We start from the raw sequence: 18,832 nt of genomic DNA on the forward strand, positions 1-18,832 counted from the left end.
AGATGTGCTTATGTTAAGAATCATTCTTACTTTATAGTCGACTTTACTTGGAGTTTGTTATGCAGGAACTCTGGTGAAAATTATGTATTTAACTTGAAAAAAACTATTTGTGATGAAAAAAATACTATTTAATAATAAACAATTTAAAGGGGTGGAGATAAAAATGAGCTCCAAAATTTGCTTTCAAATTGTTTGCTCAGAACAATAACAGCGGAATACGTTTTTTTTTCAATAGTTGAAAAATTTAAATTAGTGGACGATATGGTCAACAAGAATATAGGTCTCCTTCATTGACGCCTAAATTACGCGATATGCCCGTGGCGTTTCACGATTAGTTTTGTTGCTTGGTAGCTAGCCACCAGCAATGTCTGGATATTTCCATGCTTTTGTGCTTCACAGGTTTCCTTCGTCTCCATTTATGTCTGATTCGCAAGACTTTTTATCTAGTTTATTTTGAAATTTGAACAACTTTAAAACACACCATTGAACTAGGATAACCTTTCAAACCTTTTTGGGAAGAATTGGAACTTATGACCCCTGTTTTTCGACGTTTTTGTTTTTCGACGATTTCGACAAACAGTTATGTTTCGACCGTTTCGACCAAAATTTGATATATTTCGACTTTATCGGCCAAACGACCAACTTTTGGTATGTTTAGATTGTTTCAACTAAAATTTGGGATGTTTCGACTTTCTCGACCCAGGAAAAAAGTTTTCGACGTTGCTCGACCCCGTTCAGATATGTTTCAATTTTTCGATCGAAATTTGGTATGTTTCGACCTTCTCGACTATTTTTTTTCAATATATTTTTCGACCTCGAATAGATATAATTCATATCTCGACCAAATATGGGCATTATTTGACTGTCTCAAATTTCTCGTCAGAAAAAAAGCCGACCCAAGTCAAAAATGTTTCAACCGGCGTGCAAAACTGGACTAAAACTGTTGATCTGAAAATTGATATTTGTAACAATTTTGGTAAAATTTGTTTTTCTTGCCGCACGAACCCGTAGACCTCGAAAAATTAAACGGTTGCGTCTAAAACTTTTAGTTCTGCGACAAGCCAATCTCTTCAAACGATTGTTGCTGATTGTAATTTTCTAAACAGATTTTTTTTGCTCAGTTTCCAAATTAATCTTAACAAGGGTAATTAAAACTTTCAAAAAAGTTTAATTTGTGCACAACCTATATTTCGTCTGTGCTTGAACCATGTTTCAGTTTTCTCAACCTAAATAGGATATTTTTTGATCTTGTTCGGCATATCTTCCAACTTTCTCGAACGAATTCGGGTTCGACTTTGTGCTTGACTCAAAATTGCTTCTCAACGGTGAATTTTCAATCGACCCGGGAATCCTAAAGAAAAAGATTTCTCACCTGAGATAAGCGCCAACAACAACTAACGCGAAACATTTATTTATTTTACAGAAATAAAAAACAAAGGGGTCCGAGCAAAATTCACGTTTCTCAGTCTGAAGAATAATTTTAGTTTTAAGTTGAACTCGCCCCGGATTTTTTTTGATATTGTGTTTGAAAACTTGTTAGAAAGGGCATTGTAACACTAAATGGTACGTTGATTTCATGGTTTTAGCTCAGAATCGAACTTAAAATATCTTGTTTAAATTGTCCATTAATGGTCATTTTAACCCCACTCGTGACAAATAGTTTCTATTTTAAATTTTTTTATCTAAAAAATGCAAATTTAAACACAGAGACGAAGCTTAGCTTTGCAGTACTTGCTATCAAAGCAAACAAAAGCAGTTTTGGAACAAAAAAATGCCGAAACAATTGCATGTGAAATTATCATTGGAAAATAAGGAATCAGCGGTCACAAATCCTAAATTACCTTGTCAGAAAACCTTTAAGCCGAAAAAAAATCAACAAGATTTCAAACTTTTGAAAAGTTAATAAGTCCAACTCACCCTCAAAATACACAAACACTGGAAAAACATTTTATTTGCTCGTCGAACTGAACAATACGAGACTTTTCTTGTTTGAAAAAAAAACAAGTTCATTCAGATTCGAGTGATTGAGTGTGCACAGTTCTCATAGAGTAATTTCAGATAAGGTACACCGTCTGTTCGTCACGCTATCTTATTCTCGGCCGGATAGATTCGCGCAACTTCTTTGTCTAATACCGATCTTAATCTTACTCTTATATTTATTTCCTAGTCTCAATAGATCTAGTATAATACTGGTATTCTTGAGAGGTTAGATGAGAGAAAAGGCAACTGATTTCTAAGCTGTATTTTATTTTCTCTGGCTGAAACTATGAATAGTTGAAGCTTCATTTACAATTTATCATAGTTTTAAGTAGTGGATCATGATTGATTAGTTCTAAATATTTTGCAGTGATAAATATCAAGGTATATAATGAGTCTTAAAATACTTGTTTTGAACTGGTTCCAGATGTACCCGAAGAGCGCCTTCTTACAGAATAGCTTCTGTCCCCATATACCTGCTGCCTAACGTTGCGCGTGTTTTCTCGCTGGACATCCGTACTGTGTAAGAACACTGTGTTGTGTGCCTTACTGTTTTTTAAATTTAGTTAATTGAAATTTTATGCTTTATAATTAGTTCAGCAATTCCATCAACTTGAAACATGTTAATTTGGAAGCAACAAACATACCGAACGTTGAGGTTAATGAAAGTGAAATCGTCATCAGCCGCTTCACCCCCTCGAACACCGCTTGCACCCACATCAGAGTCCGGGCAGAGAAGTCCCCTTCGAGACCACATGCGATTAGGATGACGACAGCTTGAGACAGGAATCCGAACCCCGAAATGAACACGTTTGCACTCACCATCGCAACACTGGGTTTCATTGGTTCCTCTGTTTCGTCGGTGTTATCCATAGATGTGCTTATGTTAAGAATCATTCTTACTTTATAGTCGACTTTACTTGGAGTTTGTTATGCAGGAACTCTGGTGAAAATTATGTATTTAACTTGAAAAAAACTATTTGTGATGAAAAAAATACTATTTAATAATAAACAATTTAAAGGGGTGGAGATAAAAATGAGCTCCAAAATTTGCTTTCAAATTGTTTGCTCAGAACAATAACAGCGGAATACGTTTTTTTTTCAATAGTTGAAAAATTTAAATTAGTGGACGATATGGTCAACAAGAATATAGGTCTCCTTCATTGACGCCTAAATTACGCGATATGCCCGTGGCGTTTCACGATTAGTTTTGTTGCTTGGTAGCTAGCCACCAGCAATGTCTGGATATTTCCATGCTTTTGTGCTTCACAGGTTTCCTTCGTCTCCATTTATGTCTGATTCGCAAGACTTTTTATCTAGTTTATTTTGAAATTTGAACAACTTTAAAACACACCATTGAACTAGGATAACCTTTCAAACCTTTTTGGGAAGAATTGGAACTTATGACCCCTGTTTTTCGACGTTTTTGTTTTTCGACGATTTCGACAAACAGTTATGTTTCGACCGTTTCGACCAAAATTTGATATATTTCGACTTTATCGGCCAAACGACCAACTTTTGGTATGTTTAGATTGTTTCAACTAAAATTTGGGATGTTTCGACTTTCTCGACCCAGGAAAAAAGTTTTCGACGTTGCTCGACCCCGTTCAGATATGTTTCAATTTTTCGATCGAAATTTGGTATGTTTCGACCTTCTCGACTATTTTTTTTCAATATATTTTTCGACCTCGAATAGATATAATTCATATCTCGACCAAATATGGGCATTATTTGACTGTCTCAAATTTCTCGTCAGAAAAAAAGCCGACCCAAGTCAAAAATGTTTCAACCGGCGTGCAAAACTGGACTAAAACTGTTGATCTGAAAATTGATATTTGTAACAATTTTGGTAAAATTTGTTTTTCTTGCCGCACGAACCCGTAGACCTCGAAAAATTAAACGGTTGCGTCTAAAACTTTTAGTTCTGCGACAAGCCAATCTCTTCAAACGATTGTTGCTGATTGTAATTTTCTAAACAGATTTTTTTTGCTCAGTTTCCAAATTAATCTTAACAAGGGTAATTAAAACTTTCAAAAAAGTTTAATTTGTGCACAACCTATATTTCGTCTGTGCTTGAACCATGTTTCAGTTTTCTCAACCTAAATAGGATATTTTTTGATCTTGTTCGGCATATCTTCCAACTTTCTCGAACGAATTCGGGTTCGACTTTGTGCTTGACTCAAAATTGCTTCTCAACGGTGAATTTTCAATCGACCCGGGAATCCTAAAGAAAAAGATTTCTCACCTGAGATAAGCGCCAACAACAACTAACGCGAAACATTTATTTATTTTACAGAAATAAAAAACAAAGGGGTCCGAGCAAAATTCACGTTTCTCAGTCTGAAGAATAATTTTAGTTTTAAGTTGAACTCGCCCCGGATTTTTTTTGATATTGTGTTTGAAAACTTGTTAGAAAGGGCATTGTAACACTAAATGGTACGTTGATTTCATGGTTTTAGCTCAGAATCGAACTTAAAATATCTTGTTTAAATTGTCCATTAATGGTCATTTTAACCCCACTCGTGACAAATAGTTTCTATTTTAAATTTTTTTATCTAAAAAATGCAAATTTAAACACAGAGACGAAGCTTAGCTTTGCAGTACTTGCTATCAAAGCAAACAAAAGCAGTTTTGGAACAAAAAAATGCCGAAACAATTGCATGTGAAATTATCATTGGAAAATAAGGAATCAGCGGTCACAAATCCTAAATTACCTTGTCAGAAAACCTTTAAGCCGAAAAAAAATCAACAAGATTTCAAACTTTTGAAAAGTTAATAAGTCCAACTCACCCTCAAAATACACAAACACTGGAAAAACATTTTATTTGCTCGTCGAACTGAACAATACGAGACTTTTCTTGTTTGAAAAAAAAACAAGTTCATTCAGATTCGAACTCGAGACCTTTCGCGTCCCTGGCGTATACGTTACCTCCAGGCTAAAGGGGCCGGAGACGCTTAGAAATTTGAGTTCTTCTTGAATCTAGATACTAATTAATTCAAATGATTTAGTTAAAGAAATTGTTAGCCCAAAAAAGTCTATATTCCGATATGATAACGCTTGCTAATCGCAAGCGTATTTTTCTCGGTAGATTTTATTGAAAATGTAACTTTATTAATATCTTGTTTAATCATTTTGACAACATTGTTATTTCGGAGCTGTTTTAAACACATACTGAAAAAAACGACTCGTTGTTCAACTAAAACACGAAAATTTGCTATTAATGTATAAAAAAGTAGCTCATAGTATTGTACTAAAACATTACCAGTGTGAGCAAAAAGATTTCAATTTAAAAAAAGACAATTTCGAAAGAAAAAATTTTATTCTAAAAATGAGAACTGGCGAAACTTGCAAGGGAAAACTATAAAGAAAACTATCAAACTTTCTATTTTGCTTAATAACAAAGCATTACAATCAATTTTTGTATCAAAGAAATTATTCATGAACTCTCATTCAATCTAAAACATTTCGTTTTTAAAGAACAACAAAAAATCTAGGCCGCCCCGCAAAATTTTGAAAACAATAAGTGCTGCAAAACTAACCATCAAAAGTTTAGTTTCCGGGAACCCACTCCAATATTCTATGGTGCAATTTTTAAAGTGTGCCTGTTAGCTATCATCTCTTCATATAATTTTTAGATCGAAAGTAGTGAAACTAAATGAGATATTTGCTTTGAACCTTTCACCTCCGCAGAGTAGCTCTGGACTCTTTCTGGAAAATTTTGACCTGCAGTAACGAAAATCAAACAAGTATAGCCGGCTGCTGCACAAGAATCAAAGCGTTTTTTGACCATAATATTACCTTAAGCTCCCGAACAAGAAAATCCCAGCCCATACGATACAAATTGGAAAATAAGGACTCAGCGGTCACAAATCCTAAATTACCTTGTCAGAAAACCTTTAAGCCGAAAAAAAATCAACAAGATTTCAAACTTTTGAAAAGTTAACAAGTCCAACTCACGCTCAAAACACACAAACACTAAAAAAACATTTTATTTGCTCTTCGAATTGAACAATACGAGGCCACTGAGCTGATTTAATTAAGGCCGACATCTATTGAGTCCAAAAAAGCAAAATAAATAAAACCGAAAAATTTAAGAGTTATAATATGAGGCCAATAAATTGATATAAAATAAGCCGAAACCTATCAAATCGGTAAAAAGTCAAAAAATGTTTTCATGAAAAACTTAAGTTATAATTGTATTAAGATTGTTAGCATTTTGTGCGATCCAGAGCAGAGCATTAAAAGTATGCTTCCATCGTAACGACTTGAAACTGGGTCACTAAGCCAACAAAACATGGGCCGAAACCATTTGGACAGATTAAAGTTTTTAAACTAAGAAAATATATAAACGAAACCAAGTTTGGTAAAACTACAGAGAATAGAGGTAAATCAATACACTTAAATTACGGAAAATTTTTTTAAACAGTTTGAAAAAAACAATTCTACTATATGGCAAATAAACTGAAAACACATAAGCAGGCAAAAATAAGCCGACAATTTTTTTAAACGGACTTTTCTTGTTTGAAAAAAAAAACAAGTTCATTCAGATTCGAACTCGAGACCTTTCGCGTCCCAGGCGTATACGTTACCTCCAGGCTAAAGGGGCCGGAGGCGCTTAGAATTTTGAGTTCTTCTTATATCTAGATACTAATTGATTCAAATGATTCTGTTAAAGAAATTGTTAGCCCAAAAAAAAATCATTATTCCGATTTGATAACGCTTGCTAATCGCAAGCGTATTTTTCTCGGTAGATTTTATTGAAAATGTAACTATATTAATAGCTTGTTTAATCACTTTGACGACATTGTTATTTCGGAGCTGTTTTAAACACATACTGAAAAAAACGACTCGTTGTTCAACTAAAACACGAAAAATTGCTATTAATGTATAAAAAAAAGTAGCTCATAGTATTGTACTAAAATATTACCAGTGTGAGCAAAAAGATTTCAATTAAAAACAGAGTGACAATTTCAAAAGAAAAAATTTTATTCTAAAAATGAGAACTGGCAAAACTTGCAAGGGAAAACTATAAAGAAAACTATCAAACTTTCTATTTTGCTTAATCACAAAGCATTACAATCAATTTTTGTATCAAGGAAATTATTCACAAACTCTCATTCAATCTAAAACATTTCGTTTTTAAAGAGCAACACGAAATCTAGGCCGCCCCGCAAAACTTTGAAAACAATAAGTGCTGCGAAACTAACCATCAAAAGTTTAGTTTTCGGGAACCCACTCCAATATTCTATGGTGCAATTTTCAAAGTGTGCCTGTTAGCTACCATGTCCTCATTTTTTTTAGATCGAAAGTAGTGAAACTGAATGAGATATTTGCTTTGAACCTTTCACCTCCGCAGAGTAGCTCTGGACTCTTTCTGGAAAATTTTGACCTGCAGTAACGAAAATCAAACAAGTATAGCCGGCTGCTGCTCAAGAATCAAAGCGTTTTTTGACCATAATATTACCTTAAGCTCCCGAACAAGAAAATCCCAGCCCATACGATACAAATTGAAAAATAAGGACTCAGCGGTCACAAATCCTAAATTACCTTGTCAGAAAACCTTCAAGCCGAAAAAAAAATCAACAAGATTTCAAACTTTTGAAAAGTTAACAAGTCCAACTCACCCTCAAAACACACAAACACTTAAAAAACATTTTATTTGCTCTTCGAATTGAACAATACGAGGCCACTGAGCTGATTTAATTAAGGCCGACATCTATTGAATCCAAAAAAGCAAAATAAATAAAACCGAAAAATTTAAGAGTTATAATATGAGGCCAATAAATTGATATAAAATAAGCCGAAACCTATCAAATCGGTAAAAAGTCAAAAAATGTTTTCATGAAAAACTTAAGTTATAATTGTTTTAAGATTGTTAGCATTTTGTGCGATCCAGAGCAGAATTTTAAAAGTATGCTTCCATCGTAACGACTTGAAACTGGGTCACTAAGCCAACAAAACATGGGCCGAAACCATTTGGACAGATTAAAGTTTTTAAACTAAGAAAATATATAAACGAAACCAAGTTTGGTAAAACTACAGAGAATAGAGGTAAATCAATACACTTAAATTACGGAAAAAATTTTTAAACAGTTTGAAAAAAACAATTCTACTATATGGCAAATAAACTGAAAACACATAAGCAGGCAAAAATAAGCCGACAATTTTTTTAAACGGACTTTTCTTGTTTGAAAAAAAAAACAAGTTTATTCAGATTCGAACTCGAGACCTTTCGCGTCCCAGGCGTATACGTTACCTCCAGGCTAAAGGGGCCGGAGGCGCTTAGAATTTTGAGTTCTTCTTATATCTAGATACTAATTGATTCAAATGATTCTGTTAAAGAAATTGTTAGCCCAAAAAAAAATCATTATTCCGATTTGATAACGCTTGCTAATCGCAAGCGTATTTTTCTCGGTAGATTTTATTGAAAATGTAACTATATTAATAGCTTGTTTAATCACTTTGACGACATTGTTATTTCGGAGCTGTTTTAAACACATACTGAAAAAAACGACTCGTTGTTCAACTAAAACACGAAAAATTGCTATTAATGTATAAAAAAAAGTAGCTCATAGTATTGTACTAAAATATTACCAGTGTGAGCAAAAAGGTTTCAATTAAAAACAGAGTGACAATTTCGAAAGAAAAAATTTTATTCTAAAAATGAGAACTGGCAAAACTTGCAAGGGAAAACTATAAAGAAAACTATCAAACTTTCTATTTTGCTTAATCACAAAGCGTAATGCTTTGTGATTAAGCAAAATAGAAAGTTTGATAGTTTTTGTATCAAGGAAATTATTCACAAACTCTCATTCAATCTAAAACATTTCGTTTTTAAAGAGCAACACAAAATCTAGGCCGCCCCGCAAAACTTTGAAAACAATAAGTGCTGCGAAACTAACCATCAAAAGTTAAGTTTTCGGGAACCCACTCCAATATTCTATGGTGCAATTTTCAAAGTGTGCCTGTTAGCTACCATGTCCTCATTTTTTTTAGATCGAAAGTAGTGAAACTGAATGAGATATTTGCTTTGAACCTTTCACCTCCGCGGAGTAGCTCTGGACTCTTTCTGGAAAATTTTGACCTGCAATAACGAAAATCAAACAAGTATAGCCGGTTGCTGCACAAGAATCAAAGCGTTTTTTGACCATAATACAGGGTGTTTCAAATAAACTGAAATGTTATAAAAGCTTCTCATTTCATAACTGTTGATCAGTTCGACTTCAAATTCGGTGATATTATGTAGAACAGGCGGAGATTTGATAAAACTCAAAAACTGCGTTGATGAATTGAACTCGATAGTGAATACCCGCGATTTTCCAATTATTTCACGCTTCCACGCAACTAAAAATTTTTTAAACTATTTGTTCATACGTAAATGAAAACAACGAAATGGTTTTCACAGTAAACGAAGAAAAACGGATCATTTGTTTGTTTGCAATTTATGAATCCCCAACTGAAGTTCGGAGAAGATATATCAATGAATATTACATTGCCCCACGCGTTGCATCAACACTTCAACTTACGAAGTTTATCAGAGTGTGGAAACGGTTCCAAGAAAGAGGCGGGCTATCGAAATTTCAAGGGCAGCATCGAAAAGGAACGGGGTTACCAGGAACCGATGAAGCGAATGCCAGTATTATAAGACACTTTGATTTTCATCCTAAAGATTCAATAACTAAAGCAGCAGCTGATTTGGGGTTGAGCCGCACCACAACTTGGAGAGTCGCGAGAGCTGCCAAAATGAAGCCCTACAAAGTGCTCAAAACACACCAAATTAAAAAGACGAACTTCGGCTTGAGACTTACTTTTGGTGTCTGGTGCTTGAGCAAGATTGAAACAGCGGCAGATTTCACATCACGGGTGATTTTCTCAGACGAAAAGTGGTGGGTGCTCGACAGCTCTCCAAATTCTCAAAACGATAGGAGATGGAGTTTAGTTAACCCCAGAGAATACGCGGAGTGCAATTACCAGGGCAAAAAGAATGTGATGTGCTGGATGGGTTTCCTTCAAGGAGCTGTTCTTGGCCCGTTTTGGTTCGTAGACGAACAGCAACGACCAATAACACTGAACCAGTTTTCGTATCTGAACATGCTGGAACACGACCTCTGGTCAGTCCTTCGAAAACGACGAAACTTGAGGCGCATATGGTTTATGCAAGACGGAGCCACATGTCACTGCACGGGACGCGTACTCAGTTGGCTTGGGACAAAGTTCAACGACAGAATTATAAGTAGACGAACCCCTATACCCTGGCCACCTCAGAGTCCGGACCTGAATCCCCTGGCTTTTTGGCTGTGGGGTCATCTGGGGAAAATTGTTCATGGTGCGAATCCACGAAGTATTGACGAACTCATGCAAACTGTAGAAGATGCCCGAAATACAATAACGCCCGATAATATCGAAGAGTCATTGAGAAATTTGAAGAAAAGATTACAAAGCTGTGTTGCTCAAAATGGCGGACACTTTCAGCATCTTTTATAAAACAATTTTATCAGATATTCAAATCTCCGCCACTTATCTATCTTGTGCAGAAAAAATTGTGTATTTATCTCTTCTCAAAAAAAAGTTATAGCGTTTTATAAAATTACAGTTTATTTGAAACACCATGTATTACCTTAAGCTCCCAAACAAGAAACTCCCAGCCCATACGATACAAAAAAACACAACAATCTGAAATTGTCCACGACATAAAAATCAATAAACTCACCGTATCTTATTGGCTATTGAAGGTTTTGAAGCAAAAAAACTCCTAAAACGATCCGGTATTTTAAAAGGAAGTTCAACTGTGGCAATGGTGAGCAGGGATATTGTTTTAATCTAGCTGCGATGAACTGACCTTTTACCCGATTGAGCTGATTCTGAACTGAAACGTGTAATTAAATAAAAGTTTTTTGGGCTTTCATTTTAATTGCAGCGCCAATGTGTTGTTGTCTTTGTATCGCACTTTTTCTACAAACAGGCCGTCAAAAATATGAAGTGCGTGGTTCTTTGTAGGGTTCTCCATGAGAAATAAATCAGTTTGACTATTCAAAGAGTTGAAAAGTGCAATATTAAATTAGATTATATTTATTTTTAATTGAGCTGTTCTAATTCAATAACATATTAACACTAAATTGGCAGTATGTTAATCCACAAAATAGGTTAATTTCGAATTTGGTTGTCTTAGATTTGTGTAGTTTTTTGATAAAGCAGTTTTGATGAGCTATCTTATATTTTTTTACACTTCAAAAAGGGATTGTTCGTATTTCATGGTCTATCATGGTTCATAATTCATGGGAGTTTTTAAATGGCACGTATATTTATGCTATGGGCAGTTTTAGTATATGGGTTTTTTTGGTATGGTATCTTTGGTCATGGGATTTTATAGTTTGGTATCTGTTATCCTGACACCTAAAACTATACAAACAGACAAACGTGTAGGCAATTAGAGAATTAGGCATAACCGACATCATTTGTCTAAAATGAATAAAAAACGAAACAAAATCAGTAAAAAAATTTTCCAAATTATTTCATGAGAAAACGTTTGTGCCTAAAAAGCATTTGATTGATTTAAGTTTTTGCCAAGAAAGCGCTGATTAGTTTCAATAAAATCAAGTTTTTTTCGCCTAAAATTTTCAAATATTTGATATCAAGACTGATGAAGGTAAAACATGTTAATTAATTCGATCCATTCCGATGATTAATTGTGTTACTTGTTTTTGCGCGGAGAACAAAAAAACCCAAATCCAAAGTTCCTCCCCATTGACAAACCCACAGATTATACAATACGTTCAAAATATATCAAATCATGTGTTCAGGGGACAAATCGGAGCGTATGAAAATGAAAAGTGCAATCAGTTTGTAGCGTTTATCAATTTTAAGTCTAAATGGCAAAAAAAAATTTCATAATGAGAAAAACAGAGAATAATGAGAAAACTTTTTTTTTAACTTAACTTTTAAGTTCGAGTCTTGATTGAAAGACTGTTAATATGATTAACTCATTTGATCTCCTAAACTTTTCAGTGAGATAGTCAAAAAAATTGGGAAATTCACGATGCTCTTTAGTTTTGATCCATTTTTTCGGACTGGACAGACAATTAGAAGCAAAATACTTATGCATTATCTCACAAAATAATTAAATTTAAGGGCATCCCTTAAGCTGTATGAGTTGCCTTTGTAGACGTAATATGTTTTAAATGTCCTGTCCTGCAGTGATAGATTTATAACTTATAATTTGTAGTCAGTGATGTTCATTTAGAAGCTAAAGCATATACTTTAACTTCGAGTTATATTTTAGTTTGCGGAAAAAACGTTTGGAGAAAAATCTGGTTTTGTTTTTTAAGGACCCTTTATTCGCCATGAAAGAATCAGTTTCATTTTATAAGCGAACGGTTTTTGTGCCCTAGTTATTTTTAGCATTAGCCTTCAGGCAGGCGTTTTTCTGCAATTATTAGCCAGAGCCCTAGCCAGAACGTTTTTGACAGATTATTTTGGCTGGTAAAATTTGGTTTCATCCCATGGTTCGACCACGAGAGTATGAGGGGACTCTGATAATGATAATTTATATGATTGACAATTTTGTGACGCAGAGACCAAGCAAAGGCGAAACACAAGTAGTTAAACCGGAAAAAGAAGCTCTAGAAAAGCAAAACTTAATTATGCTCGAAATTTGCAAAATATCTGTATATTCTGAAAAAATATATATGTCTCAAAAAGAAAACATAGACAACAGTGAATTGGTAAAAGAACGCAACAAAAGAGAAAAAATAGTTATAAGCAATCTAACTTTGAATTTCAACGAACCAATTTGTATGCCGCCCCTACATTCTTTAATAAGAGTGAACATATGCGAAAAGGCTGGATCAATGATTTTTTCCTGTGGCAATTCCAAAATTTCAAATCCACTTTTGAAACCAGCAGTCGCTGTCGTTTTTTGTGATCTTTACACTTTGACTGTTCGATAGCGAAGTTTGCCTGAAGAAGTGAATTTAAAAAGAAGTGAATATAAAAAAAATCTGAAGTCAAATCGCCAAAAATCAATCTTGGTGTGATTAAATATAGAATTTTTTCGTAGAAAAGAAACAAGAAAAAAATCACTCAAGAATTATATAACAACTTCAAAAAAATCAAAAATCGAACTTGACAGTAGACGAATTTAAAAATTTTCCAAAAAAGAACCGAAGATAAATCAAAAAAGTTAGAAAAGAGAAATGTACGCAACGAAAACGAAAAAATCTGACGTGTTTTTTGAAAAATAAACCTGATAAATTTATAAGGAAAAATATGCACTCAAGACTCGTTGGTTTTTACGACGAGTTTACGACTGTTGCTTTTTTAAAACAGGGATACGGAGGCAAAACAGAGCTTCGTACCACTCCGGAGCAACACGAATAGTAAAAATGAAAATCAACAAGGACCAAAAGTTTCGTATGTTTCCTTAAATGATAACTAGAGGCCGAGCTAACACTGATAGTAGGTGTTTTGATAACTTTGTTATACTGATGTGTGATAAAATGGGTAATTTCAGAAATTGTTCTTTACCCAAAACTTTGCTGTTTCTCTACTAAAATAAAAGAGAGAAAACTTATGAGAAATTGAAATCTTCCCAAAGACATCAATTTTCTTACAACTAATAAAGGAGACGTCGCTTCTGCAGGAAACATTTTCGCAACTGCCTTTTTCGTTTGATCCTGTCTACTCGATTTGACAGGGTAGTTTATAAAAGTCAAGTTTCGAAAAAACTATCAAACGTTCAAAAACTTGAATTATTTGAAATCAACTATTTCAAAGTATGAACTTTTCGGAAATCAACAATTTTTATTCTGCAAAAATGTTGAAGCCGCGTTACTGAGAAAACTTCCCAAACCGGATTTCTCGATTGATCACTTGGCAGGGTAGTTTTTGAGACCACTAGATAGAAATTGGCAGGGTAGTTTTTGAGAGAAGTCAAAAAGTTTCCGAAAACCGAAAAAAATGTTTAAGGTGTACAAAGTTTCGGTAGAAGATTATTTTAAGCAAAGATACCACACATTTTAATATTAAATTAGCAACTGAATGAAACTTACGAAGAGGAAATAAAGAATACAATCTGAGCAGACACAAGTCGAGCAAAAAAAATATTTTCAAAATTTTCAAATCAGTACCCCTTGAAACTACATTAAATTGAACAAAACTTATACGAAAGTTGCTGTGAGCACAAGCAAACTTAGCGATCTGGCAAATAGGCCGACCAACCAAAAATACGAGCAATCAATTTTTACCGGAAAAATTTCATTTGAAAACATACTGAAAAAAAACAACGTCCGGCCGGGACTTGCACACATGACCTTAGTGTCCAAATGCAATGGCGTAACCTCTAGTCCAAGTGCGAATAGAATTGATACTTCTTCAGCTTCAATAAAAAAGCAAGTAAGAAAAGCCAGTTAAATTTGCAAGAAAAGTTGTTTACGGGAAAAAAGTCTTGTTCCCCATTACACGACACTTGCTTCACGACCCCAAAATGCCAGCAACCAAAAAAGCAAGTTTTTACTAGCGACATTTAGAAGACAACCGTTTCGCTCAAAGGAAAACGACGTTTGATCTTGGATGTAAAGGTAGCATTCTGAGCTGACAAAAACCTTGCAGGATAAGATTAATTTCGTGAATAGCTGGAACATTTTTATGGAAAAACTTTCGAAGGTTGTGGCAATTTCATTCATAACTTGAATGCTAATTCGCAATAAAATTTTAAATAATATACAAATCATAATATAGTTAAGTCATTGCATTGTCATTAGAAACTGCGAGTTTAGTTCAGTTTATCTATTGTGTCTTCTTAGCTTTCTGAAATGCATCGAGATCCATTTTGTCGCCCAAATACGAGGAGCCAATCTTCTTCCTTCTAACTTTGAACATATGGAAGTAGAGCTTCAAGAATCCTGAAATTGATCAATTGAATCTACTGTGAAAACAAGTTTTTATAATTTGGTTCAAGAATGCTCAGTTTTCATAAAGCAATTTTCAAATCATATGCCAAATGATTTTTCTATTCCTGTTATCCAGTTTAAACATTCAACTCTCAGTTTTTATATACTAAAAAATCGTCTAGCAACTCACACGTCAGATCTTTTCGCAAACGATACGAAGTATTACAGCTGTTAAGTCTTTTCTGTTTAAAGGTGTCAAAGATATAGAGAGTATTTTGACTGACCTAATAGAGCGATGGGTAGGTAGATATAGATCATGATATGGTAGGGCACATTGTCACTCTTCGCCTTCTTTACATAATGGGGCAGACAATTCAGAATGTTAACCACTGAAACAACGAAAAACACTTTTTAAAGTTATACTGCTGGTTTTTAACTCAGACACGCTTCTTCTGTTTAGTGTCTCGCGATTACATTCTCATATTAGCCAAGGATTTCATAACAAAAGTGACTTTAACATGTGGGCTTCATAGACCGTCTATGAAGAGCCGATGCCTTTTCAGAGAAAAACAAAGATACTTTTCATGCAAATGCCAACAAAACGTTCCATTTTGATAGCTCCGCAATTTTTCAATCGAGACAAGACAAGCTAAACATCTTTGACGCACTTTGGGTTTGCATTAGTGGGGAACTGATTTTAACGCAAATTCTACACAATTATAATCGAAGCAAGTTGTTCATCAGCGTCACAACAGTGGTTCTCAACAGCTTCATAGAACAGTTCGAATGTTGGTTTTTTCTTCGTGGATAAACATTTTTAACTGAACATAGTTGTAATCTCCTCAACTCTATGCTGACTTACCTTCCATTCCAAATCCGAGTGGGTAGAGTGGCATCCACATCGTGTATCTCAGCCAGGTGAGGTAGTGTGACTGTCTGTCTATGCAGTTGAACATTAGGTAGGCGAAGCGGATGACGTCAGCGGTGCACCAGGTGAAGGCCAGGTGGAAGAAAGAAAGCTGCTGTTGGGAGGAGACGTCTCCAAACGTCACCACAGCCAGCGCTATACTACGTCCACAGAACTAAAATTATGGAACAAGTTAATTAAATCCGGTCTCTCATTCTTACGTTCCCTTTCTAATGCATCTATCACTTTTCTAAATGGCTAAATCGGAAAGAGTCGGCACTTATAAGATCCCGATTTCACGGATGGGTTCAAACGGAGGTTTTTACCATGAGTAAACTAAATACAATTTTGAAGCAATTTTTTTTACTAATAAAAACAAAGCCAACAGACAGTTGGAAAAGTCCTGAACGCAAGAAAACAGAAAAAGTACTGATTTGTTTTTGGAAAAAATTTCAAGTTTCGAATTTTGAAGAACAAAATATATGCCTTTAAAGATCTTCGAACTTTGAGAAACAATTTATGATGGAGACTTTTTTGATAAAATTGACCCAATTTGAGCAAACTGGATCAATCGGTAAACTTTTTATTCCGCTGGGAAAACTGAAAAAAAAAATCCACTCTCGAAACTAGAAGTCGATCACATTTTCGGTGACTTTACACTTTTGCTGTTCGCTAGTGGAGTTTGCCTTCCTAGTAACAAAAGAAATGAAGTGAACTTAAAAAGATATCAAAAGACAAAATGCAAAAAATCAAATTTAGCGTGAACCAACTTCGAGACTTTGTCCTGAAAAATACCAAAAAAAATACCAAGACCTATATAAGAGTATTCACTACGTTCATGACTCATAACAGGAAAAACAAAAATCACAACAAAAAAAGAAAATTCCAAAATATGCCTGTTGGTTGACGAAATTACAGATTTAGAGATGACAACCAATCTCAGTTAACCTGTGACCAATGCTATTCGCGGGCAACAGTCTAGCATCCAGTTACAATACATTTTCTTATCGCAAGGGTAATAATAACAAGGCTTAAGGTTAAACTCACTCCCCCAGTTGGCCTGTAAACTCCGTACGTATAACAATCTCAAAAAAAACGGTTACTTTATCATTATAACTAAATTTAAATGTATTTTTTGTTTTTACGTACAAAGAAACTGCTGGTTCCAACTCACATGGTTCCCGTTCGATTCCAACTCCAGTATAAATTATAAAATCTGACCTAATTTCTGCTTTTAAATACCTTTTCTAGCTATTGAGTTACCTGCAAAAGTGGGTTCATGAATCCTCCCGGGGTCCATCCGATTGCCCCGAAGAGTGCCTCAGTCATGGTGAATCCGGTAGAGATAGAGAGCGGGATATGATAAGTGGAGTAGATGTGTGCGAAGTACTTGATGTCAGTTGTGGTGGCAGCCCTCCAGGCCATGGAGCCCAGCATGAAGGCAGTCAGGGCTAGTTGCAGTAGGTTGTAGAAAAACATTATCATCATCTGCAGTTCTTCTACAGCTAAACAGTCAAGTTGATAAAATGACAGTTCAAAGTGGTAGCATGATTAATCAAGCTTCAGAAAAATATTTTAAATATTTTCAATTCATATTTTCTGATTCGATTCATTGATAGACAATATGCTTTGATTAATACCACAAGTTTTTCTTTCATTCGCCCAATATTACGAGAATCAGACCCTTGAGGATGCTTTCTTGAAAAACGAAAGTATTAGCATAGACGGTCATTGCAAGCCTCAATTTCGACCTTTATAATTAAAACTTTAAAACCAAAAAAAATTGGCTTGGCAGTTTAAAACATAGCCATGTCAGTTTAAAAAAGTCATGACTGCAAAGAAACAAAAAAATAAAGCCTTGTTTTTTGAAAAAAAAACAAATACAGACTTGCTGTTCGATGGTGGAGTTTGCATTCCTTTAACTAAATAAATAAACTGAACTTAAAAAATCTTAAGTCAAACCGCGAAAAAATTATATTTGAGCGTGAACAAATTTTAAGACTTTTCCTGAAAAAAACATCATGATCTATGCAAGAGTCTGAAATACGTTCATCGACTCTTAAAAAGCTCTCCGCTAGTACAAACATTAAAACATTAAAGCATTATAGCTTACTATGAAAAGGTCATAGAAAAATGCCTATTTCCGCTTTATAGCTGAACAATACTTCGGGTTGTGGCTCAAACTTTGGGAGCGACATTAACTTACGCGTATGATTATCATCTTTTGAGTAGATCCCACTGGCCTCTTTAGTCCTCGCATCCTGTGCCCACTTTCGAAACATCTCCCGATCGGCATCTCTGGGGTCAAATGAGTCCCCTGCCGCCTCATCCTCATCCTCCTTCTCTTCGCATTCGTCAACCCAACGGTCAAAGTCTATCTGAGTAACATGTCACTCTGCTTTCAGATCACACTCTCAAATAGTTTGCAAAATTATAGCGAGAAAGTAAAACCTACATTTACCATTTTAAGTAGAAAGGGACGAAATCTCTAGGCTTCTTTCTCTGACCATTGAAAAAACTAACTCGTTTTTGTTCATCTTTATCATCTATGGGCACTCAAAAAAATTGACCAAAAGTAGATCAATATCAAAGAGCTCGAGGCCGGACAGAAGGTAGAATTGAACAACAATAATAGTGTAGATCTTACCTTGAGCCATGGCGGGTTTGGCCCATTAGCAGTTAGCTTGGGCCACCATTCTTGGTTCTGCTTCAGCAATGAGAAATCGATGTAGTTGCTTCTCTCAATATGATGCCATTTCTAAACCAAACAAGATTAGCCGGTTGCTGTGCAAGTATCACAAAACTATCCGGGCACATTCGTTTTTACAAAAAAAAATGACTTAGATTTTGTAGATTTTTTTTCGGGATGGCGGAGGTTTTGAAATCAGGTTTACATGGGAACAATCTGCGTGAAAAAGTTTCATTTGCTCTACTTCCGTCTTGACCCCCATCTAACATTACTTTTGGTACATCATTTGGCTTAAAACACCCGACAACAGAGACATATGCTACCACCACTACACTAATCATCCTGTTATCTCGGCAGTTGATATGATATAA

General features: G+C 34.9%; 2 protein-coding genes across 2 annotated transcripts in view; one reads left to right on the forward strand and one right to left on the reverse strand.

The window, feature by feature from the left end:
• Positions 1–18,832, forward strand: part of LOC134840652 (pre-mRNA-splicing factor ISY1 homolog) — a 360,405-nt gene that overhangs the window by 113,861 nt on the left and 227,712 nt on the right. The gene's annotated exons all lie outside the window — the stretch shown is intronic.
• The window catches only part of LOC134840649 (very-long-chain (3R)-3-hydroxyacyl-CoA dehydratase 3-like), a 237,496-nt gene continuing 233,242 nt past the window's right edge, over positions 14,579–18,832 (reverse strand). The window contains exons 4-9 of the mRNA XM_063856613.1: positions 18,420–18,530; positions 17,979–18,150; positions 17,036–17,277; positions 15,728–15,947; positions 15,150–15,254; positions 14,579–14,877 (exon numbers count right to left, since the gene is read on the reverse strand). Of these exons, the coding sequence (XP_063712683.1) occupies positions 14,762–14,877; positions 15,150–15,254; positions 15,728–15,947; positions 17,036–17,277; positions 17,979–18,150; positions 18,420–18,530 (966 nt within the window). The 3' untranslated portion in view covers positions 14,579–14,761. The remainder of the gene's footprint in view (positions 14,878–15,149; positions 15,255–15,727; positions 15,948–17,035; positions 17,278–17,978; positions 18,151–18,419; positions 18,531–18,832) is intronic.

This window comes from Symsagittifera roscoffensis, chromosome 2 (assembly GCF_963678635.1).
Source record: "Symsagittifera roscoffensis chromosome 2, txSymRosc1.1, whole genome shotgun sequence".
In the NCBI taxonomy this organism is placed as follows: Eukaryota; Metazoa; Xenacoelomorpha; order Acoela; family Convolutidae; genus Symsagittifera; species Symsagittifera roscoffensis.